Source organism: Sparus aurata, chromosome 22, assembly GCF_900880675.1.
Source record: "Sparus aurata chromosome 22, fSpaAur1.1, whole genome shotgun sequence".
In the NCBI taxonomy this organism is placed as follows: domain Eukaryota; kingdom Metazoa; phylum Chordata; class Actinopteri; order Spariformes; family Sparidae; genus Sparus; species Sparus aurata.
Window position 1 is genome coordinate 23,280,152 of NC_044208.1, and position 24,800 is coordinate 23,304,951.

Consider the following 24,800-nt stretch of genomic DNA (forward strand, 5'->3'; position numbering starts at 1 on the left):
GAGCTGCACTAGCTGTTCCTCCACTTAAAAGCAGCTTTATAAATTATTTACATCATATATTATCAATTGTGTTCAAGTATTCAGAAGCAATGACAGAACTGGGTCGTTATACAATGCAAATTTGGTTTAAGAACTTACTTTTTTATTCCCTTTGACAGATATAATAGGAGGAGGACAGAGTGCACATAGTGAAACTCAAAGCAGTGTGGAAGACTTTTCTGTAGGTTTAAAATGTAAAGTATAAGCTTGACAAAAAAAATAAAAAATCTTGAATCAAGTTTTATTTGCTAACGTTTCAAGATGCATTTAACTACATCTCATCAGCGTACTCTACTGTGTCTGCTAAAGAAGACTGTGCGATGCTTTCCAAAGACTTCAAAAAACCCTAATTGTTGTTCATCATTTGACAGCTTCCCAATTGATCAGCAACTAAAAACAGTGATAACGGTGAAAATCTGGACGCACATTCAACCATATTTCAAAGTAAAGCGACATATTTGATAACCTGTCAGCTGGCGTTAGCATTCAACAACTTCAACAATGTTTTGGATATTTCTGAATTATTTTACACCTTTCCTGAGTGTGTCACAATAACACAGCATCCTATCCAACAGCAACTTGTTGTTTTGCCTTGAAATACGGTCCAATGTCCCTCTGGATTAAACTATCCGTCATCTTTACAGTTGCTAATTTATCAGGAAGCAGTGAAATGGTAACAATTTGTCAGATATGCACCCCAGGACACAGCAGTACAACATTTAAGAGTGGAAAAAGCCTTGCTTTGGTTGGACTTTAATACAGAACTACAGATGTGGTGTTGTCTGACACAGTTGAAGGACCAGATTATGGGCGCCTAACATCAACAAAACCATCTTTATCAAACCTCCTGTTGATGAGATTGTAATACTGATGGTTTGGGTTTCCCAGCTTGTCAAATCCTGATGCTTCGGGATTGTAGGTTGGGTTGGTCGCCATTGGTATGAGACTCAAAAATGAACTATCTTACCAACAGGAGAGAGAGGTGACACTAAATCCATCAGTTTGAGTAGTCTTCATCTGCAAAAAAAGATGGAATTGAAGAATTCATATGGTGCTGTTATCATAATTACTATTATATCATTACTCTTGGATGTAGTGATTACGGCAGGCTAGCTCCAGGCTACATACAGTTCTTTGAAAGGTTGTAGATCTTTTTACTTTTCATAGTACTACACACATTTCTCACTTTTATATAAAATCCCCCCTTTAACCAGAATTAATTTAATTTCGAAAGGGAAAGTGACACTTGAACACATAAGAATGGAAGTAATTTGGATAGACACATTATTCGTTCGGCGCCGTTGGCACAACTTTCAAATAAATCTAACTGGGGCGGCCGTAAAATGGGTTGTAAGCGCTGTTACAATTCCTCATTAATGCCATAGGGGTGTAAGCCACGCGGTAATTAGTTTGCTTGTCCTGGCTGTGCCCAATTGGTTTTAGTGGAGAAAGCCAACAATATTAAAAAGCCTTTTACAAGTGCGAGTCTCGGCTTTGCTTCAAGGAGCCAGAAAAACCCAGCAGACACTTTCTGGAGTGTGCTGTTTCACATTAAACAGGTCAAACAAACGGGGGAACGCTCTGCAGGCTGCAAATAAATACATGAAGCTTCCTCCAACCTTGAGCATTTACTCTATCTTAAACTCAGCATAAAGAGGGATTTTCTTTCTAACTCAATAGGTGTTTAGTGCTAATTGGGTAGATGTTTCATGTTTAAGTTAAACACAATTATTCTCAGGGATTTAAACACGGAATTTAGCTTTGAGCGCAAGATGAGGATGTAAGAAAACCACCCACTCATCTCCTCTGACTGATTACCTGCGTATATTCCTTGGCAAATGAACAATAGTGCTTCCTGGAAATGACTCTCTCTCTCTTTTTGTGTGTGTGTGTGTGTGTCTGTACAAGTTAAGGAGAAGCGGATGACTGGTCAGATGAGTGGACTGAAATCAAAAGAGAAAGTGATCTGAGTTTTCGCACTCAGCTGTCTTTTAGGATTCCTTTCCAACAGGTTCAGCTTCATATCAGTCATTTTCTTCAAGGCTCAAATACTGGAGTCAACAATATTGGACAACACGGGACACTCTCCGTATAAATACCTTAATTCAATTGCATAACGAAGCAGATGTTCATAATGTGAGGTCACGGAAAGTACAAACAAATGTCTGAGAGAGTCAGAGCACAGAGGACACAGTACAGACGTTCCTTCTCCACTGTCTACTTTATTCCCAGCTGTGTAGTTTATGTACAGTCAGTCACTTTGTGGGAAAGCCACCATGAAAAGAGAAGGAGTTAAACCAACATAGATGGTTCTAGTCAGTGGTGAACGGGGACAAGTCAACCCAGAGCCACGGAGAAAATCTGGTTATTGTTTTTTCGCTGGCAGTTGTATATACACTGAGTAATGTTCCTGTCACGCCATATTCCCTTTACATTTACACGAAAGTAATTTAATGTTGATATAAGATGATGTGTAGGAGGATATTTCTACGACTCTCCACTGCTTAAATAAAGAAGCTGAGCTGGTGGAGCACCTCAGGGTTTTATCCTCGTTCCTACACTTTTTTGGGGGGCCATTTACAGCTTTCTTCGTTTTTAATCTAATTGTAGAAGTACCAGTGACAATAATTCAATACAGACTTAAAGATGCAAGATGTAAGAATTGGCCACTCATCAAATTCTTTCTCAAAACAAATAGAGGGCAGTGTATCACAGGAGTAACCACTAACTGCTGCTATGTGTAGCTGCCTGTAGGTAGTGAGCTCAGTTAGCCATGCAAGCTAGCGGTTTTGGACTGGATGCTCAGAGCACTAAGTTGTGTGTGTGTGTCGGTGTTTACACCGCTAGCACAGGGACCAGTGCAGATCAGGGCTAGCTGGTTAGCATGCTAACTCCAGTAGAAATGTCAGCAACACAGTATAACATCAAAACTGTTAATGTCGCACATTCTGTTGATAATTTTAGTTAATTTTCATTGTTGTCAACCAAATGTCTAACTTACATATTGCCCCTTTAATTGAATCAGCTTTAATTTCTCTGATGGGATTTTACATGTTAGAACAATTTACATTATTTTTTATTAATGTTTTAAATACAGTTGTTACTTAGTTAATCAAACATTCTATAGATGGTTGAAGACGTCACAACATTTGCTAAAAATTGTTCAAGTAAATCTGAAATGCTGCACGTTGTTTATCAAATGCACAATTTCTTTTCTTATTTTGTGAAATTTGTCTAAACACACGACACGTCTCTCCCTACATTATTCATACTCTCTCAGTGTCAGATAAGAGTTATAAATACTCACGACAGAATGAAGTAGTTCTATTTTAGGACAGATTGAGAGACAATAGCTTGACCGGATGTTTATTGACACCGCCAACAAAATAACAGCTCCGACTTCTTCTGCTAATATTTACTGCTCTCTGTACAGATGTGCCTTCTTGCATCTACAGACGAACGCTCTGTTGACTGTTCCAAAGTGAGAATGTGATCAAACGACCGTGAAGATAAAAGATAAATCCTGTCATTGTTATTACTTTTTAATATGTTATTAATGTTGTTATTGCTTTTTCATTAACAAATCTCAGATGAGATCTTTAATTTCCTTGTGACTGATCCGGGTTGAATGTTGTTGCTCTGCAGCCTCTGGGTTCAAGTGTCGCTCGAGTTCACCATGACACAGGAAACGGCGTACTGCAGTACAAAGTCTAACACGCACGCACACACGCATACGCACACACACGGGAGTCACATTATACGTCTGAAATCCTTTCTGATTGCTTCAGTCTTACTTTATGTTCGATGTGTCGGATTGGTTAGGTAACACTGAACTGATCGACTCAATTAAAGGCAAATAAATACAAAAATAAATTAACTTTTGGTTCAAATAGTGTCATTTGCTAATGATAGGAGCGACTATCTTTTTTAATTAAGCTTCTAAATAATGGATGTGTGACCCTTTTTCACCGCATTAGCTCCTGATCTGAATTTTGAAAAAAAAGGACTCTTTATCTGCAGTCGCTTTAGTTACGGAAAAGCGGCGTGTGGTGTTGTTTGATAATTCAAATATAAATGAACACTGTAAAGTTAATTATGCGCCCTGACAGAATGGTTCGTGAAAGAATTACAGACTATAGTGCGACCAATTTCTCTTTCCTCCCGTCCTCCTCTCGCTCGCTCATTTCCAAATACGCTGTACAATTAGAAGAAATAAAACATAGTAGTCCCACTTGTACACAACATCATACATTAGTAGTCAACTAGAAAAAACAGTAAACACGGCCACATGTGATTAAAAAACGTCTAGAAGTTCAAAGTTACATTTCATCGTTTTACATTGTAGTAGCTATTTTTACTCCTTTACTCGGCAGACATTTCAGACTGTGTTATTTATAGAAAAAAATCACAAAGTTTCACATTTAGGACTCTCTGGAGAGAGTTGAGGAGCATTCGACAAACCAAACAGTTCCCACTTTTAAGTAGCTAGTTAGTCACACGCAGCATGAGATTAAATACGCAACAGTTTGGGAAACGACTCATGCAAACACACAAAAATGTTGTTTTTCCTCTCCTCCAGAGTGACCGTGAGCGGAGCCTCGCGGGGGGCCAGCGGCTCTGAGCGTGACCCACAGAGTTATGTTACAAAACATATACTGCTGAAGATAACCGGCAGGCGGAGGGGAGGGAGGAGGAGGAAGGTGGACTTTGAGATCAGTTTGTTGAGGCGAAATAGTCGGTCATTCAGTCCATCCTTCAGTTAGTGTTTGCGCCCAGAATCGTACCTTGAAGGCCTCGAAACGTTTGGTCCACACATGTGAACTGTTCAGTCACATTTTCCAGAAGGAATCGGTTTGATTTTTTTTCTGAGCAGATAAAAAAAAAAAGAGGAAAAAAAAACCTGCTGACAGCCTGGAATGCAAATGTGATTTTTTTTTTCTATTTGTTCTTACACTGGAACCCAAGAAAAAGAACCTGAGAGCCATTATTTTGGTCCCAGTCTGCGGCTTATAGAAACCAGGCTCTACAGATATCCATGTGGTGACACAGTTGGCACTTTCAACATTAAAATTCGAGCAGTGAGGTGAAAGGTAAGGAGGTGGGGGTATAATGTTTCGTCCTAGTTAGTCTGCAGGCGAGGGTGTCGTCGAAGAATCAGCCTCTGTCGTTTCCATTCCCTCCAATCAAAACTATAATCAAACCATCTAACTCAGATGCTTTGCTCCTGCTCGATGACAACAGTCATTTGTCAGCTTTTTTGTCACCAAAAAAAAAAAAAAAAAAAAAGCCAATCTAGATGATATTCAGGCCACTCTGACTGTGATTGTCATTTCTGTAAACGGCGTGTCTTTTTCTCTTTATGTAAGCGTAGCCTGTGGACGATTTTTTTATTTTTTTTTGGCTGCTGCTTGAACTATTTCTGTGGACGCTTCAGATAAGGCTGTTCTGGGAAGCCGTACCGGGCTCACAGCGGGTTTTTTTTCTTTTTAAAACAAGGGAATAAGTTGCCGAGCTGAAAAGAAATGGGCGAGTATCAACAGAGCCTTGGCAATCGAGAGCTACAAAAAGACGAGAGGTGGAGGGGAAAACTGGTGACTGACCTCAATCCCTCTTTCGGCGGCTGATTTTTCTTTGTCTCTATCTACCTCCGCCGGTCTGTCTCGGATGGAAGACAAAATATTTAGACGGGAAGAGACCAAAAGACACAGCGGGAACAAACCGCTCCCGTTTGTATTAATATGGCAGAAAACACCCCACAGCCTTTTGGGATGCTGCAGCTAAAAATGTCACAGAGTCTCCTGTCTTTCTGTCTGTCTGTCCGGTGTTCAGTCTTTCTGTCTCGGCAGACTGAAATTCTATTGTAAACATTAAGATTCACATTAGTTGTAAAAAAAGTTAATACATCTGTTATGTGTGTGCGTATGTGTGTGTGTGTGTGTGTGTGTGTGTGCATGCTTGATGTATCTGAGCGTGTCTATTTTCCTGTACACATGCACTGTATGAAGTGACAGTATGTTAATCTACACACCACACACTTGTTATTTAACATTCAATGTTTCCGATGTGACAACAGAATAAAAAGACGCTTATTCCGGTCCACGACCCTCCGTCTTCGCTTTGTCGCCCCCCCAAATGCACCAGAAAGTTGAAAAAGGAAAGGATGTGTGACATTCCTGTATCGGTAATCGTGTTAGTAGATGCTTGATGGTTGGAAGTCCAGTGTCTGTATCTGTCAGGCACAAAGAGCTAAAAGTTCCAGAGATGGATAGACAGGCTCTGTTGTGTACATGTTGAAGTGTCTCTTTGGTATCTGCACTCGAGAGCTGTTAGATACCGCAACAAAAAAACAGAGGCTCCATATGAACATCTGTCCTGAAGAGGCCCCCCCCGAAAGAAAAACGCGTCAGCACTCCACCAATGAGCCGCGGCCTCTTTGGTTTTTCTTTTCACAATGCAGATACCCAACGGCACGAGAGGAAGCAAACAAGTCACTGGCTCCTGATTGATCCCTCAGAGACAAAAAAAAAAAACAGTTGTTACTGGGGCTGGCTGTGTCTCACATGTCCTGCAGTTACCGCGTTCAACCACACGAGGCCAGCGTTTCATCAGGAACAGATCCAACTCTGTGAAAAACAACAGACGGGCAAAACCAGGCAAACAATTGGACCGTGTACTGTGGAGGGGAGGGGAGGGAGGGTTTGTAGGTTGAAAGTGTCTCAGTGTCTTCTGTATCCTGTCTGTCTGTGTCCCGGTTGTTGTTCATTAAAAGACAGTCGGAGTAGTAAAAGCAGGATGTTAAGCAGTGGTGACTGGTAAGGCAGCGCTCCTCGTGTAGCTCCTGGGTTTACTTTGACCTGGATGAAGAAGAGAGGAGAGGAGAGTGTCATTCAAAACAGTGACTGAATCCATTTTAACTGCTGTATAGATTTAAAGGTAAATGTTTATGCGAAGCTCCTAAAACTGCGACTGGCGAGTCATGAAAAGAAGGCATGTCGAGAGAGACCACATAAAGAACATTCAGTCTGCTGTCACACGGTACTCTGTGGAACCAAAATGATGTTTTATGTAACGCTGAAGCTACTTGAGAAGGTTGAGAACAGTGAAGATTAACAGGCTTATGATAAAATGCTGAGCGGTGCATTTGTTCAGTAGCGTCCTTGATAAAGAGATTCACTCGGGCAAATTAGCCCAACAACATAATGTTGCTTGATGAGGACATCAGAGGCGCTGCGTATTTTATGAAAGATAATAATGCTCGAGAGAGAGAGAGAGAGAGAGAGAGAGAGAGAGAGCGTTTATCGTCTGCACACTGGCTGTGATACTTTCACCTAAAATATTAGGAAAAGAGAGAACACATGCTCACTGCTCGTTTGGTCCGGTGTGACTGGTAGCCTGTGGTTGCTAACACTAGCAAATCTTTGGTCCATATTGTTGTATAATAGACATTTCTGAGTTAAAATCCCAAATCTTCATGACCGTTCTCTACTTGTGCTACTTTATTACAGCTTAGAGAAGAAAAAATGGCAACCCCATAGTGAATAATTACTCTGTTACAAGTCAAATAAAGGCGTTCAAATCTTTAATTAAAGGTGCACTATGTAGTTTTGAAGAAAAATCTAGAAACTATGATGTAATATTTACAATCTTGATAAGGTAATAATAGAAACCCTTGAATATTTATAATTTCCATAACTGAATAAACAAACCGCTCTCAGAGGGAAAATAAGGTGCCAAGCTAGAAAGGTGGCAGGGTCCGCCACATGTAAACAAAGTAAAACAGTGTGAAATTGTGTTGTCCTTTAAGGAAGGTTTGTTTATTCAGCCATGAAAAACAAAGAAAGCTTGTTGACAGCTGCTGTCGAGAATAAAGGCTCATTTGTGCTCAACGTCATATCGATACAGACGGAGTCTTATCGTACTTGTGCTCATTTTTTCTACATGTTTCTGAAAACTTAGAGATGTGGACCAACGAAGCAGTACCCCCGGCAGTCAGGAGGGCGGGGTCAATGTGGGCCGCCCTCTAGTGTTTGTATTACTTAACATCCACACATGGAAGAATGTGAGCAGTGATTGTAATATTATTTGAAACATAAGTGTCTACTTTCTAATGTAAATGGATCATACATTAGCTTAAAGTTTATGTGAACAGAAGTTTACGTAATCCATTTATTACATGAAACTTCCTGCTTTAGCACAGATACCAATATACCTACTAATGTCAGTATCCTGGATTCCTAAAGAAAACGTTTAATTCATTATTTCCATCGACCAAAAGCCTTATACAGGGATAAAAACCTCCATGTGTTTTATGAGCTGAACAGAACCGACCAGCTACGAGTGCAATCAGGAGTGTAATCATGAGGCTGTAACAACTGATGCAGAAAAAAACACCACTTGTGGGGGGAAAAAAAAATGAATAAAGATGTTCGTGGCTGTCACCTGATTTATTTTTTTTCCCCCTCTTCTGTATTGTTGTTATTATTTATAAACATATTTTTTGGGGTTAGGCAGTGGGATTATGCTAAACTCTCTCTCTTACTCTCATTTGAATACACCCGGAGAAACAGGCTTTTGGAGGTCAGCGATAAGTTGATCCGAAAGAGTTTTCATTCTGGAAAGGGAGAGCGTATTTCTACAAAACTCTGGAGGCGGTAATTGTTGTTGTTGTGTGGTTTTTTTTTTTTTTGTTGTTGGTGCGTATCTGTGTGGGTGGCTGGTTGAAAGAGTGTCTTGGAAAGGGAGGGGAAGCGATTTCCATTGGGAAGGTACAGCTGATGCTTCTTTATTGGTCCCTCTGGCCGGAGCTAATAAACACCAAAGCGACGGGACAACAGCTGGGGGAACCATGATAGCATATTGACGATGTTTGCGCAGAGTGTGTGCGTGCACGTACATGTGTGTTTGTGTGTGTGTGCGTACATTAATGAGCGAGCGCAAGATGTCTATCAGCACATTTAGGTGTTTTTTCTGTGCAGCGTTTTGAGTGTGCGCGCTCGTACCTGCGTCTGTGTGTGCAGAGATATTTGCAGTCACGCTCCAGCTCTTGCGCGTGTGTTTGTGTGTGTGTGTGTGTGTGTGTGTGTGTGTGTGTGTGTGTGTGTGTGTGTGTAGCCATTATCTTGGGGGTCGATGATTTATGATCTGTGTTATGACTTCCACAAGGGACATATAAAACTACAGAATGGCCCTTTATTGCCTTTCTTCTTTGTTTAGCCCTACGTCTCATCCATCACTCTGTGTTTCCTTTCTGCCGCTGTCTCGCTCTCTCTCCTTCCCTCTATCTAGTGCTCTCTCGCCCATCTTGATCTCAATTTCTCCTTCTCGATCTCTCGCTCGGTCCGTCCGTACCCCTCTCTAATTTGCTCGGGCTTTTTTCTCTAATAAAAGCAGCTATTGATCACCTGTCCCCTGCGCATCAGTGGAATCACCATTATTGCGTATTGTTGGTTGTTACAGTGGTGTAGTTTTTGCTGTATTGCTTTTCTCGCTTTCCACTGGACGAAGCGAGACAGTAAGATTGATGCGGGGATGTCTGAGCCGGGACTCAGACTCATTTTGTGTTATCCTTTTGGCTTTCCCCACTAAGAACAGCTGAAAGTGTTCCATGAAACTGGAATCTACGGTTTCAGCCTCAGGAAATCACCATTACAAACTAGAATCCATCCCGCAGATAGGAAATAAAAGCTTTAAAAAAACAAAAAAACAAACAACAACAATTCTCAGGAGGATGCTGTTTTCAGTCAATGTGGGCAAAATACCTAATTGTAAAACACAGCTTCAGCGAAAAACGCCATCAAGGATACAGCGAACAGTGGTAACTGATGAGACCTTGTGCTGATAAATGATAAGCTCTTATGCTGATACAGCGAGAAAGTGCTTATACCATCCACACTGCAAAACTCATGATATCAAAGGCAGATGAATACTAGTCTCTAAATATGGTGCTCTGTGGATGAGAGGGGTTTGGGAAAAAATTACAATTAACACTCATCTTGTCATGTTTGTATCTGTCTGTTACATGCTGTCTCACTTCACTTGTCACTGGCTAGCTAGCTTGCTACCATGGACAACTGAAGACAGGCGTTCAATTTTAGCTTTGATAAGTCAGAGGCATTATCGTGTTGGTGTTGGTGGAGGAAAGGGTGTATACCTATTATAGTAACTTTTGGACGTAGTCAGGGAAACTTAAGGTTAACTGGCTAACATCAGAGTTAGCTTCTCCAACAGGCTAAAATCAATGTTAGCTTCTCCAACACAGACTCAAAACAGCATTAGCTTCTGCAACAAGCTAAAAATGATGTTAACGTCTCCTGCAACTATCGGTGTTAGCTTCTCCAACAGGCTAATATTGATGATAGCTTACCAAACTAGCTAAACTTGGTGTTCTCTCCAACAGACTAATATCAGTTTTAGCTTCTCTAACAGGCTACCATTGATTTTATCTTTTCCAACAGGTGAACATCAGTGTTAGCTTCTTCAACAGGCTAATGTTGGTGTTAGCTTCCTCCCTCAGACTAACATCAGCTTTAGCTTCTCCAACAGAATAACAATGATGCTAGCTTCTCTAACCAAGGTAAAATTGGTTTAAGTTTCTCCAACAGGATAACATTTTGATTTGCTGCATGTCAGGATTTAGACCATCCCAACATAGCATTCCTAACTTATGACATTCTTCAGTAAGGACGGTTCTGTAACAGTTCATCCCTATTTTAAGATAATATATGATGTTTTACTAAATTCTTTTATGATTCTGTAACACCCAAAACTCTGAAATGTCCTCTCAAACAGAGGCCATGAGGCCCCTGGAGGGTATTTCCTCATGGTTAAGATGATTCCAGGCAGTGAGAAATGAAAAGTGGATATCTGCTCACCATTTACCAAATATATGCTATTTTACGCTCATATTTAAGACTCATGTTGTGGGTGTGTGATAAAAACATGATCAAAGTGTTTCAAAAAAGGTATTTGTGGGCAGATATGCAGATGAAGCGAGTGTAAATATACTTACATGTACATGGGCTGTAGTTGAAGGTGGGAGGTCTTCTGAGGCCCCTGGTAACCGTACGAGTCGAACCCTCCTATAAAATCAACTGCACAAAAAACAACACCAATTAGAGGGAAGTGTGTGCCTTTGTGGTTATCAGTTGGGAACCTCCCACCACAGATGATTCATTGCATTACGCCTCCTACACCTACAGAGGTCTCAACAGGACATTTTGTACCGGAAGCACCACCTCTACTGCTGCTGCTCTCACAGCTAATCAGGGGAGGGAAATGCTTCGAGTGAAAATTTTTGCCTCAACCTATATAAAAACCCTGCGATGCAATTCTAATTCTATTAGGGGGGGAAGACGAAGACTTATGCAGCGATATATATTTATGCCTTGAGAATACTCTCGGCTCCTAAATTATCTAGGATAGCTCCACAGATTCCCGGGCTGTGGAGCTGCCAGCAGGTGGTTGCTTCCCTCAGACTCAGGCAGCGAGCCTGGACTTTTGAAGAGAGGAGGCCATGATATATATATATATATATATATTTTTTACTTTGATGTTGGAGAGCTCATAAAAGGCTGCTTCCTCACCTTGATCAGCAGCATACTTTCTTATTTATTCAGTATGATTTCATAACATCAAGTACAATGTGGAAGTTGCAGCTGTCACTGCGAGATAAAAGTTGCTGTAAGTGTACCTAAAGCCTGCAGTGAGCAGGGAGAGGAGTCCAAACCAGCATCAAACGCAGTCGAGTAATTTGATTCGCAACAAATGCACTGATTTCGCTGACTTATTTGTGGACGCCTAGTTGGCTAAACAGTAAATGAATATGCATGGAGCTGTTCTGTATGCATATCTTTACATCTCATGATGTGTTGAGTGGATGTAATGCTGGAGCTCCTTTTAGAAAGAACTTGCCGTATGTCGAATTCACGCTTTAAACAAATAAAGGGCAGCAAATCAGCAGAATAATCGCTGATTGCTGCTAACTACAGCTGCCGTTAGCTTGTTTGCCCACTCAGCTGTGCAGGAGCTCGTTAGTGTATGTATGTAGCAACAGTTGGTTAGCTTAGCATAGCATAAAGACTAAAAACTGGGGGGGCAACAGCAAGCCTGGCTCTGTCACCCAAATATTTAGAGTGACCTCCCCTAGCTCCTGATAAGATAAGATTTTTGGGCGTGTGTACGGGAAAAAAAGGTCGCACCCCAGAGCCCTGCGTTACATTGTTTGTTTCATTCTTACAAAATAACAAAATAGTACCAATTTAAATGTAGTTTTACTCTGGTTAGCATAAGTATGTCTTTGCTTTCAACAAGTTACTCGCCTTATAACCACAAATTTGCCATTTTTACATTTCCGTTCACGTACAGATTGAACAAGCCGGATACAACAAACATGAGTGACGTTTAGAGGAGCTAGTAGGAGGATTTAAACAGAACCAGCCGGCTCTTTCCTGTGTTTCCTGTCTTGATGATAAGCTAGGCTAATCAGCTGCATGTGTAACAACTTTAGTGTCACTGAACAGAAATGAGAATGATATCTACTTATCTGACTGTAGGTATGAAAGATAATAAGCATATTTCCACCTAAATTTTGCACTGGATAATTTCCATTCATCAGGTCCACATTATGCATGAAATGATTTGTTATGTTTGTGTCCCTGGGTCAAGGTATCTGTCCTCACACGCCTTTCTTGTTCTGTTAATTCTTCTGAGGTTATGTAAAAATTCATCAGCACATCTTAGCTGTGAGTTCTCACACGTCCCCTTTAATCCTCTTAACACATTCATGTGAAATTTTTGGATTCCGCCACACAACGGGACAACAGATGATCTTCTTTGTCAGTCAGCAGTCTGCCTGAACCGCTGCAACGCTGTGATATTTTGAGATCATTCTGCTCATTACGGTTGTTCCGCGCAGACAATGCACAGCCTTTGCTGGCGCTTGACGTACTGCTCCTTTGTGCAGAGCCTTTTGTGGAGGAATGGCCCGGTGCGAGCGGTAAGGGCTTCCTGCTGATTCATGCCGCAGTCAAATAGTCTCAGCAGAGTTTTCTGCCACGCTCGACCCCTTCCAACACGAGAGGAAATGGAGCCTCTAACCTTGTCGGTGTGCTGCTTATCAAACTGGAGCAGCCCGATTAAAAAAAAATTCTGATCTGTCATTCATGAGGGCCGAGGATCTGCCCAGTAGATGGAACACAAGCGAATATCTCCAGAAGCCACGAAATGTAGTCTGACAAAAGCAGCAAACAGATTTCCTGTTTTTTAAGCTCTGATTATTTAAAATTATTGCAACATTTAATTCTTCTCCGGCTGTGAATGCTCATTATCGGGCGAACGTAACGATTAATAGCTGTGTGTCTGTACGCGTGTTGTTCGTGTGTGTGATAAGAATCTGACACATTTGAGTGGCTGCGAGGCAGATAGGACGGACCATTATGATTAATCTCCCGCACACAGACTCAACCACACACACAGACACCCTAACCACACACACACACACACACACACACACACACATATTCGCTAACACACGCGCGGCATAATTATCAGAGTAATTAGCTTTCTCAGCAACTCAGAATCTTCATAGGTCCTCAATGAGTATTAGCTTCTTCACCCATGGCACATTTCTCCAACAAAGCTCCCTGATTATTGTTTAGTCTCCCAGACTGTATTATCGCGCGGCGCCTTCCGCAGCCACGCTCGGGAGCCAAGGCTCGGAAAACACGAAGATTACAGTGGATCTCAAAATTATTACAGGGGGAAATTATCTTCCTTGTCGCATGAAAATGATGCATGTGACACGGCGCCACCCATTGCTTACACACTCATTAAGCCTTAATAGTGGCCTGAAACCTCAATTTTGAATCCTGATTCTGGCTTGATAGCATTCGTCCCTTGAGAAAACGTGTGGCAATCACTCGGTGCGGCTTACAATTAAGCGCTCTTTGTTTTCTGTTTGTATCTTTTCCCCCGTGTTTGTGCCCTCGTTTCCTTCCCACTGTCCAGACAGATTAGATGTAGGTGAACTGGAGATTGCCCCTCAGGTGTGGACGTGAGCGCGAGCGTGTTTGTCTACATGTGTTAGCCCCGTGACAGACTGGTTACATGTCAGGTGTGTAACATGCCTCTGCTAGGTTGCAGCTCCCAAGCAGCTTGCGGAGGAATAGATGGTTAGCCGGTGATGCATGGCGGTGAAACGTGTCCGAATTTGTTAAAGCCCCTGGAAGCTTCATTCCTAATTATAAGTATCTCTTTCTAACCAAAGTGTTTGTGGTTATTATTTATGAAGAGTTTAATACTCTAAAGCTCAGCTTATCTGCTTACTCGAGCTGTGAAGGTGTCTGATCAGATATTACCTGACACTGCTGACAACCGGAGTCAACGACCACCACGACCACACAACTTTCATTAAAGTGATTGATAGTGGACAGAACAGCCACTAACACCAGCTAACATCTGGCTTTTGTCTGCAAGGTGAATGAGTAGAATTGCCCTTCACTCCCATGTCGAACGACTCTGCAGTATTCAGAGGTATTCATCGGCTCGAGCTGCACTCAACTGTGACGGAATCACACCCGGGTGGACATGCTAATTTTTGCCCCCTTTTCCAGGTGCCATTACATCACAGTTTGGCGCATCTCCGTTCAAACAGAGCCCGAGCATCGTCAGCGCTTTCAGGTTTGAAAAAGAGAGGGAGTAAAACCCGAACCTTGTCATCTGTCGGATCGGTAATGCGCATGTGCAACTCTTAACAGAGATGGTGTCTTTTGTGGCGAGTCTTTGAGAATTTTGAACAGGATGTCTCACTCCTTAGTTACTACTTTGTGAGACAGAGCATGTGCAAGCAGGAAGCAGTGGCAGCAGTCCAAAGCGTGCCCAACCCAGAATGCATCTACGTGTAACTTGAAATAAATAATTTCCTGCTCGGAAAATGTGGTTTTGGCTGCTCAGTTATTTGATACCTAATTTGCTAAAATTAATATATAAAGCAGATTTATTTATTTATTTTTTTTTTTGGGAGAAAGTGAGTAATCTAAGTGGAGTGCAGAGCGATAATGAACAGAACAGCCTGCAGCGACCGTCTGTTGTGAGATCACCTTGTACTGAACCCACTTAAAACCAGCGAGAAAAATACCAGAATTTTGCACGTGAAATAACCAAAACTGCTCTGACTTCGACAAGAGTTTCATGAAGCAGAAAAAAATAAAGTTTTTTTATGGCCTTTAAAGACAAAACTGATTGATGAAGGCTCCAATTGTACGTTTTTTAATAAGACTGCAGTTCCCTCAGTGAAGATAAGAACAATTTAATATGTAAATGTCCTAAACAGTGTTACACTCGGGCTTCTCTCTCTCATCTGAAGTCGTTGCTTAGTTCCAGCAAACTCTCTCCCAGGGTGCAAGACGAGCAGGAATGTGCAGCGCCGAGAGCCGAGGGCCAAAATACAACAGTTAAGCAAAGGCCAAATAATAACTGTTAGACATTAATTATTCAGACATGGAACAAGTGGCATTTTAGGCTTCCTGTCATCACAAAGCTTATTAAAATGGAGCGTTGAAAGAAATTCGCATTTCAAAAAATAACCCCCTGAAACTCAACTACACACCACGGAAGTGGGAGAACAACACGGTTACATCGCTCTTCACTCTACAATCTGCTGATTTAATATTTATCTGTGACCTCAATGAGAGCAGGGGGTCGTCACACGAGGAGGCGTTACAAACAGAAGCTGGTCTCGCATTGCCGGCACGCAGGTTTTTTACAGCAGATGGAAATCATTTACCCCCGTCAATCTCAATCCCCGATCCTCCTCGGGGCAGGGAAGGGAGGCAGGGAAACGTGCCTCTTCTCAGCGCTTCGAAACTATTTCCAGTGATCCGGCCTGCATTTATTACCTATCAATATTTATGTGTAAGCAAACAGCATCCTCAATTCAGTGTTGAATAAGACATGCTTGGGTATTGATCCGCCTGCAGAAAACGTCCTGCGTCCGGTTTAATGGAATAACTAAACTGATGGCCTCAGGTAAATGGGCTCATTCGAGTTAATGCGCTCGGACACGCGCTGCATTCAAAACACAACGGAATTAACGTGATGATGCGCCTCACTCTGCTCTTCTGCTACTTGTATCTCACTTCAAACGGGAAATTAATTTAGAACGCTCAATAAATGATTTCCAGCGTCGGCTTTCACTGGAGAACATTCGCACTTTACAAATTCCATGGTTGCGTTGATGAATTGATCAAAGGCTGAAGAAAGAGATGATGTGCGGCTGTTCTTTCCCTCCGATGACCGTTTCCTGGTGATGGTGGTAGGAAGCGGTAAGTAAGCGGGAGAGACGCGCCAACGACGGGCAGCTTTGATCTTGCCGGCAACTATGTAGCTTTCCTTGTCCTTCACACCCTCTCGCCTCTTTCTCCGAGTGTTACTGTAAATGAATGAGGCGCCGGTTGACGGAGGCTACAAATTTTGTTTTGAGTTCTGTGTGAGGGTCAGTGAAAAAAAAAAAAAAAAGCCCACACTCCAAGATGGCTCCATTCAAACCCCGCCGCTTCGTTTCAACAAGAGTGAGCGAGTGGAACTAACGAAAGGAGAGAAAACAGAAGCACAGAAACACCCACCAACTACAATTCAACCATATTCAACTACAATTAGCGCCGTTTCACTGTTTGATGCCCCTGCACAGTTGTTATCCTGATTTATTGCGTTGAGCATTTTCTGCTGAATATTATGATGCCACAATGACACAGATCTTTGACCTTTTGGATATAAAAATGCCATTACTTAATCATTTTATTCTATTAGTCATCATACAAAATGTCCGAGTAATGGCCAAAATGGTGTTAATGAGGTCAGAGCTACCTTGACCTTTATCCATTAACCACCACATTTAAACAGTTCATCCTTGAGTCCGAGTGGAGTTTCTGTACCGAATTTGAATAAAATCCCCTCAAGGCCCTCCTGAGATATCTTGTTCACAGGAATAGCTGCTGCTGGCACTGAGTCATAAAATCTCAATTGCTAACCGGTCAACAGCGATTTCTGTCAAGCTTTGGACATGTTGAAGCAGCGTGCATGGGGCTGTTTTAAGACTCAGATTGGATAGTAGAATTATATGAAATGAATAAAACAATTGTAAGCATGTTCTGTTAAGCGGTTGGTTTTGTGGGGTTACAGGTTATATTACTGTAAAATAGTCCTCTTCTCATCAAGCACATCCACTGTGTTGTACTAACAATAACCCTGATCTTACCCTTTCTCTGCCTTTCTAGGTGCTGTATTGTAAGCAACTGGACGTGTTTCGGTTTCTTGAAGACGTTTCAGCTCAGAGCTCACAGGTGTCCTAAGTGATTCTGTGAGGACACTCCCACACAGAGTTTAAAAGCCTGCAACTCCCCTGCAGTTAGTTAGAACTGAAGAAGCCTCTGATGAGAGGTGAAACGTCTTACAGAAAGTGAAACACGTCATGGCCTGGATGACTGAGAACCTTCATCAACACTTTCCCTGCCTTCAACTGGCTTACTCAGATATTCTTACCACACCCCTAATCAGTCATCATGCCTCGAGCCTAAATCTAACCAACCCAACAACAAGAAGGCAACAGGAAGTAGCCAATCAGTGGCACAGTAAGGCAGGTCAAACCTTTATTATAGTAGGAATTCCAATTTTTGTTTTCATGCTATCAATGTTTAGGCTAATTTAGCGGCTTTGTCCTGCTTTTATTGGATTTGGAGAAGTTTACATTCCCAAAACCCCCCAGACGACGTTACCTGAGATAGACGTTTCCCAAACCCACGTGTTACTGCTCATCATTAAAAAATGTTCTATCATAGCATTATACGTGAAAACACACAGTTTGACAAGGCTACTTCAGAACTAGATACCAGTCTGATTTTGTACATGTCACTTGTATAATACTGAGACTAACTAGCTCTACACTGCAAAGTGCGACGAACGTTGCTTCTTTATTTCTATGTCCTCCATATGGATCATCTACGGGTTAGGATGCTTTTTCCTGTTATCATACTAATCTCATTTGTGGATATCAAGTGCATATTTAAGAGCTCTCATTTTAAAACAATGAAAAAGTCATCCACAGATGGTGTTCAACCAAATCTTTGTGCTAATATTAACTTGATTAGCTAACCAGCAACAGCCGATTACAAATGGTATCGACATCTGTCGATGGTGAGCAATGAGACGCCTGCTTTTGTAAACTCTTTCTGAAATCAAAGACCCATTGTTTCATAAAATTGCTTTTTTTACTGCACACTAGCTGGAGTGGAAAGCTTGACAGGCGAAGCAACAAAGGGCACTTTAGCGAACAGTGGATTCATTTAGAAAATTTGACTTTTACCAAAGGATGAATACACACATCTACTTTTTAAAAGGCTTTTTATTTTGATCTGCTGTAAAATGTGTGTGTGTGCATGCATGTGTTTGACTTTGTACTTACAGCTATCCTCTTCTTCTGAAATGAGCTTGACCACATAGCAGGCGTAGATAAAACCCATCAGCTAGAGAGAAGGAGAGCAAGAGAAACAGAAGGATTACTCTTTTCTGTTAGATAGATAGATAGATAGATAGATAGATAGATAGATAGATAGATAGATAGATAGATAGATAGATAGATAGATAGATAGATAGAGAAAGCATGGGCACTGAACAGATAGTTGGAACAGACAGAGGAAACAGGTGTTGGTGTAAGTGGAGCAGAACAGCACTGTGGTATTTTGCTCCAAAATAGAGCACTTGAATCAATGGACACACACACTCTCACACTCACACACACAAACACACACACACACACACACTGAATGTCAGGCATCTTCAATGACATCCACAAGGTCGGCCTGAAGGTAAATGATTTCAGAGGTGTACGGACACTGTTTTAATACACATCTTCAAACCCCTTTCAACTATATAAGAAATAAATTGTCGCACCATTGTCTCCATTATGGCGCTGAGGGTTAACATTATAAGATTGTGATCGGTGAAATTGAATTTTCAGCTCCCTCCGCTGCTTTGCTATTACAATGTCAGGGTAGATAGTTCCATATTTGTTGCTATCGTCGAAATGAACAGCTCACACCAGCTTGGCTGTGTCGCCGCGACCTGGAGGCGAGCCTCGCATTGTTCTCCCTCATGGTCTCACCTCTGTTTGAAGCCATTCACAAACCTAAAAAAAATAAAAATAAAAATGACGGCTGCATGTTGAACGATCAAAAAAGGGTGGCACCATGCTGTGTTTTTGTGTGCTGTCACAAAAAAGCATTAAGCTTGCTCCCTGTGTGTGTGCGTGGAGTGTTTAGACGGCGGTGTAGCAGTCCACACAAGCTGAACACCTTTGCTCCCTGATCCGCTCCCCTATTGGATATCTGTTTCCAAGGCGACCTGCAGGCGGTGGCTGATTGGAGCGAGGATGCAGAAAGGTGTGCTCAATGGAGGGTCGGCTTTTTTAGTGGCCTTGTTACCCCCGCGATGATGGAGGAGGAAAGAGAGATGGAGAGGAATGATGCGGGCAGACAGTGATGGAGGCATATGTGTTTATATGAGGCATTAAACTAACATATTATCCTGAGTGAAGAGCCCTTATTGTCCAAATAAGGCTTTAAGTAGAGGAGAAATGACATTGACCCGGCTGCTATTCTATTGACTACATGGACACGAGCCAGCACACACACACACACACAGCCGTACACAAGCACGTAAACACACAGTGAGCTCCAAATGTGAGCAACTACATTTGAGATTCAGTGTATATCTCAAGGTCTCGACCTCATTTAGTCTAAATAATGTTCAGCTCCCGAAGCGCCTCTCTCCTCACTCCCGTACTTTCTTCCTCTCTCACCCACTCTCTCTTCTTCCACAATTGCTAATTCCTTCCTTTCCTTTATTTCTCCTCTATCCTCTCCTCCCCCTCCGTCTCTGACAAGTAGATGAGGCATAGAAATATAGTGTTTTTTGCTCAGTGGGGGATGAATCCACTTAAAGCTCAGCCAAATACTGGAACTAGACATCGCCGCCAGTATCAGCGAGGGGATCACTGGTGATGAGAAAATCAATGTGGATAGCACAGGAGGCTTTATGTATCGGGCGATGCCTTGAAAAATTACCACCGCTCAGAGTTGATGATAAACTTAACTGGCTGCAGATGCTTTGATGTCACCGCCGTTGACAGGAGTTCACAGGATACCTTTATCTTGGAAGATTAATATGACCTCCGCCACCTCCCGTCCGCACGGCTAAATTGATTTATTATTTGGCGAAATTTTAATGTTAAAAAGTCAAACAGTTGTTTAAAAGGCTTTCAAGAGTTTGGGCGAGCTTTCTGTCACATGCAATAATATCCAAACCGACGCCTGTTCTGTCTTCTGCAGGCCCATTGCCTCTGAAAATGACTTTCTGGGTCGCAGTTTTGTTAGTGCCAATGAACAGGGTGCGAGAGCCGTGCCGCCTAGCAATGGGGAGTATTTCATCTGCTGTGACAGAGCGCGTTTCTCTGCACATCAATATCCTGTTAATATTCTGGATGCCAAAGAATTTGGTTTTGGTGTTGCTGCATGTAAACATAATATCCTGTTTACAATGAGTCTGATTATATCTTGTCAAGATGTGAAAAAAACCCCGAATAAAATAGCAGGGCTGCACTGATGCGAGCCGCGGGGCTGTGACGTGAATGTGCCTTATCTTGTTTGTCGCTGGAGCTCTGGGTTTGAGTGGGTATGTAATTGGACTAGCCTGTTAAATGTGAACCGAAGTACTCAGTATTTTGAATTTTGCAGGGCTAAAATGTTCTCCAGTAAATATAATGGTATGTGTCATGAACAGATGCTGATAGGCTAAGATTAAGATAAAACAAAACAACTCAACAACCATCCACATGTTTTTTTTTTCCTTTCTTTTTTTGGTCCTCCGTAGAATTTTCAGAGTGACTCACACAGTGAAGCTCATATCAATTATTATATTCCCACATGCGAAATATAAAAGGAAATATGGAGAAGTTTTAGTGACGGTTATGTTTGGGGAAAAAAGCAGTTGACTTAATTATAATTATGTTTCCATTTGTCAGCAGGAATATACAAAACTTAATAAACTACTTAACAGATTTCCACAAAACTTTGATGAAGGATGGGTCTCGGCCCAGAATAGTCCCCATTAACCTTTGGTATCGGTCCTGAAATGGGTACAGATCCAGGAATGAGTGAGTGAGTACAAAAGGGACTGTTGGCGGAGGGATGCACTGTATTGAGTGATGGCTCCAACTGCATTTCCCTCTGTTTTAACAGCTGAATAGGAGTCAGGACAGTTTCTGAAAGCGGGGAGATTGAAGGGATGTTTGTGGGTGAAGATTTGGTTTTAGGGATAAGGTTAGGGTTGAGGTTAGGCATTTTGTTCTGCTGGTTAAGGGTAGGGTAAGGGGCAGGGAAATGCAATATGTCATTGAGGATCCTCATAATGACAAACACTTGTGAGTCAGATAAAAAGGAGATGAAGTATTTAAGCATTTCCCTTCTCCCTCTTTGTTTCTTTGAATATTTCCTCCCTGCTTTGCAGCTTCTGTCTGCATTTAGATCGACTGAATTAAAGCCAGCCAGGTTTCTCAGACAGACACTGATCCACTTTGTCTGTGGATCAGGGTTACCTAGTTACCGCAGCAAACCGAATGATGACGAGTGAAAATGGCCATGGAAATTGCACCACTTCAGCATGAGCAGGATCCCTGCTGCCCTGATCAGCCTGACAAGCAATAACTTGTACAACTTCACCAGTGCACCCTGCAGAGGCATGGAGCTTCCATATAAAAAGGTTTTTATGTGCTTGGTGAAGGACTTTCCCAGGAAGCTGGGGGACAATCTTCATCCCATTTCTTAAACATGCTGTGCAGCAGGTGCTCGTTGCCATGGTAAACAATATAGTAAGCTATGCATGAGCAAGTCAACAAAATGTAATGGCATGGTTTTAAGGCGGGGAAAGGTGATGGTGTTGGTAAAAGACTGTCAAATGTTCTTGACGTTTTCCCCTTCAGAGCTTGAACTGAATGTTCTGAGCAACTGTTTTACCCTTTTGGTTTTTAGCATGCAGCATTTGCTAATATGTCAACAGTTTTGTGGATATTTCATCATAAACTAAACAAGAATTTTTTAACCTGACGATGACTCTTCATGGAAAGTTCCAGAATCACAAAAGTGATCACATTTCATCCTGAGGGGGATACCGATGCCTTTGTGAACCATGTGAACCTCATGATGAGGCTATACGAATATTAGGGGATCACTAATGTCTTTAGGATAACTGATCTGAGGACCATGAATGTCTGTACTGGATTTCACAGCATCTGTCCAGTAGATGTTGATTTATTTCAGTCAGAACCAAAGTGGTGGAACGAACGACCAGCCACACAGAGATACTGCCAGATGGATAGATCCAAATAAGATGGCTGTGTGTACTTTTACCTTTGATAGAAAATCAATCAGTGTAATAACTAGAGTGGAATTTGATTTGTCTTTTGTTTGGTATTGATTAAAGTACTTAAGTAGTGAAACACAACCTGTTGCAGTTGCCCTGATGGACTGTAGTGCTGCTGCACTGTCATTTATGAGCTGTCATTATGTTCCTCTTGGGAGTCTTGTGCGACATTTAGTGGTGAAATTCTGTATAACCGGTCTTATGCCTTCTACCTAATTTTTAAATTGGCCCAACCCTGTTATCTCCACTACATGATTATCAATTAATCATGAAAACAATCTGTAGATTTATCATGAATGAAAATGAGCCCTACGAGGTTTATTAGCGAATGCTTGATCATCAGTGCCCAAAATGATAAAGAATCCCATAACAGTGTCGGACTGCATTTGCCATGTGGTGAGGAAATACCATTAAAGTACGGAAGATAACTGAAACATTCTCTCCTGCAATAATCGAGTCCCAAAGGCCCTTTTAGCAAAGATTTTGATTAAACCTGAGAGTTTTCAAAGGAGCTTGGGCAGAAATTAGTGGAATGTCAAACAGCTGTTTGATAAGGAAGGGAAAACCTCCAGTATGTGTTCTGCATAGCCAGAGACCAAAAATTCAGGGGGAAGCATCATGGGATGAGACCTTTCACAAAAAGCAAGGACCGATGCCATTGGGAAGGCAGTTATAGGTCAGTCACTCGGTGACGCTGTTCGTCCTCCAGCAAGGAGGAAGGTGAGGTTGCATTTTGCCAAAACAATGGCAGTGGAAGTTGCTGACGCCACTGCATCATCTCCCTCAAGGTTGTGAAAAAAAACTGAATCAGCTAACAGGTTGATGTATGAACAACATTTCAGAAGATCATGATGTTATTTAGACCCATAATTAATTATTTCCCATTTCCTGCGTCTTTACACCCACAACCTTCAGACTGTTTATGAGGGAATCTTAATTGTAGAGCTTGTGTCTGCCTGTGTGGTAATCTCGTTTGTGTTGGATGTATTACTCTGCCATGAAAATGTATTAACCTCAATTACAGCTGCATCATTCTTCTGCAGACAAACTGTGTTGTGATCAAGGTGTCACATTCATGGGATTAAATCTGTTTATGTGCTGGAGAGGCCCGGTTAAGCTCACACTCATATTTTTGCTCCATTTTCTTTCCACCACGCCCTCCGTAAATTATGTGTGATGGAAATATTTTGTCAGCCAGTCAACACTGCTCTGAAAAATCACTGCAATACTACAATCAATAATAACGTACAATTACTTAAATCAACAATTGTTTGTGCCATTTGTTTCTTGTGTAAAACTACAAAACTTGCCACACAGGGCAACAACGAATGAATCACAAATTAAAATGCAATACCCACGAATCATGCAGCAATTTTGCACCTGCTATTAATCATACCTTGTTGCAAGCTTTTTTAAAAAGATTTAGGAAGTTTGCCCCTGTTTTAATTTGAAAAGCAAAAACATAAAACCAACTGCAGACAAAAAAAATGGGAGGTTTTACTTATTCAACAAATGTGGGATTAGCGCTTCAGAGCGCGGCGGTTGTCTTGGTTGACTGACATTCAATTCTCAGCGTTGTTCTTTCTCTTCTTCTTTCTCTGCCCTGATCTTTGAATAACAAAGACTATGAAAACAAATCGGGTCCCGTGCTGCTTTTCATGAATATGATTTGAACCAAACGTGACATCATTGTCTCTGGTCAAACAGCATGGTGCCACATTCACTCCTGTCAATAAATATGAAAATAAATACAACACTTCAGATGCTAATGACTCCATTTCCTACCACACTAATGGATGATGAGTTCTATTTTCCTACAGTATACCTTAATTACTATTACAATAACACACTACCCTTTGAATGCTCTTGACATTGATTAGATAACAGAATTAACAAAACCCCTGTCCCTCCACTGCCATCTTACTCATTATTAGTAACAGATCTAGGACTGTCTATGAGAAGTTTTCCTTTGGTTTCTTGTGGCACTTTTTAGTGGTCAACTGTATTTTTTAAGTAATCAAGTAATTCGTAAGGAATATCTTGTACATCCTCGTGTGTTAAACATTTTGATTGTGTGTTTTAGCTCGATGGTCAGTCAGTCTGTCCACCAGTTCTCTTCAGACTGAAATACCGGAACAACGTATGGATGGATTACTTTTGAGAGATTTCCTGTTTTTTGTTTTCTCATGTTAACTCAGGAACACATTAGAAAGTTGCAGGCTATGAAGTACGTATGAAGGTTATTTGTGTATTTGATGTTTAGTGGTATGTGTATTTGATTATTAATCATGTTA

General features: G+C 41.6%; 1 protein-coding gene across 1 annotated transcript in view; it reads right to left on the reverse strand.

Moving 5' to 3' along the window:
• Positions 1–2,237: 2,237 nt before the first annotated feature.
• Positions 2,238–24,800, reverse strand: part of nkain2 (sodium/potassium transporting ATPase interacting 2) — an 89,733-nt gene continuing 67,170 nt past the window's right edge. The window contains exons 5-7 of the mRNA XM_030405208.1: positions 18,494–18,554; positions 11,048–11,129; positions 2,238–6,893 (exon numbers count right to left, since the gene is read on the reverse strand). Coding sequence (XP_030261068.1) covers positions 6,884–6,893; positions 11,048–11,129; positions 18,494–18,554 — 153 coding nt within the window. The 3' untranslated portion in view covers positions 2,238–6,883. The remainder of the gene's footprint in view (positions 6,894–11,047; positions 11,130–18,493; positions 18,555–24,800) is intronic.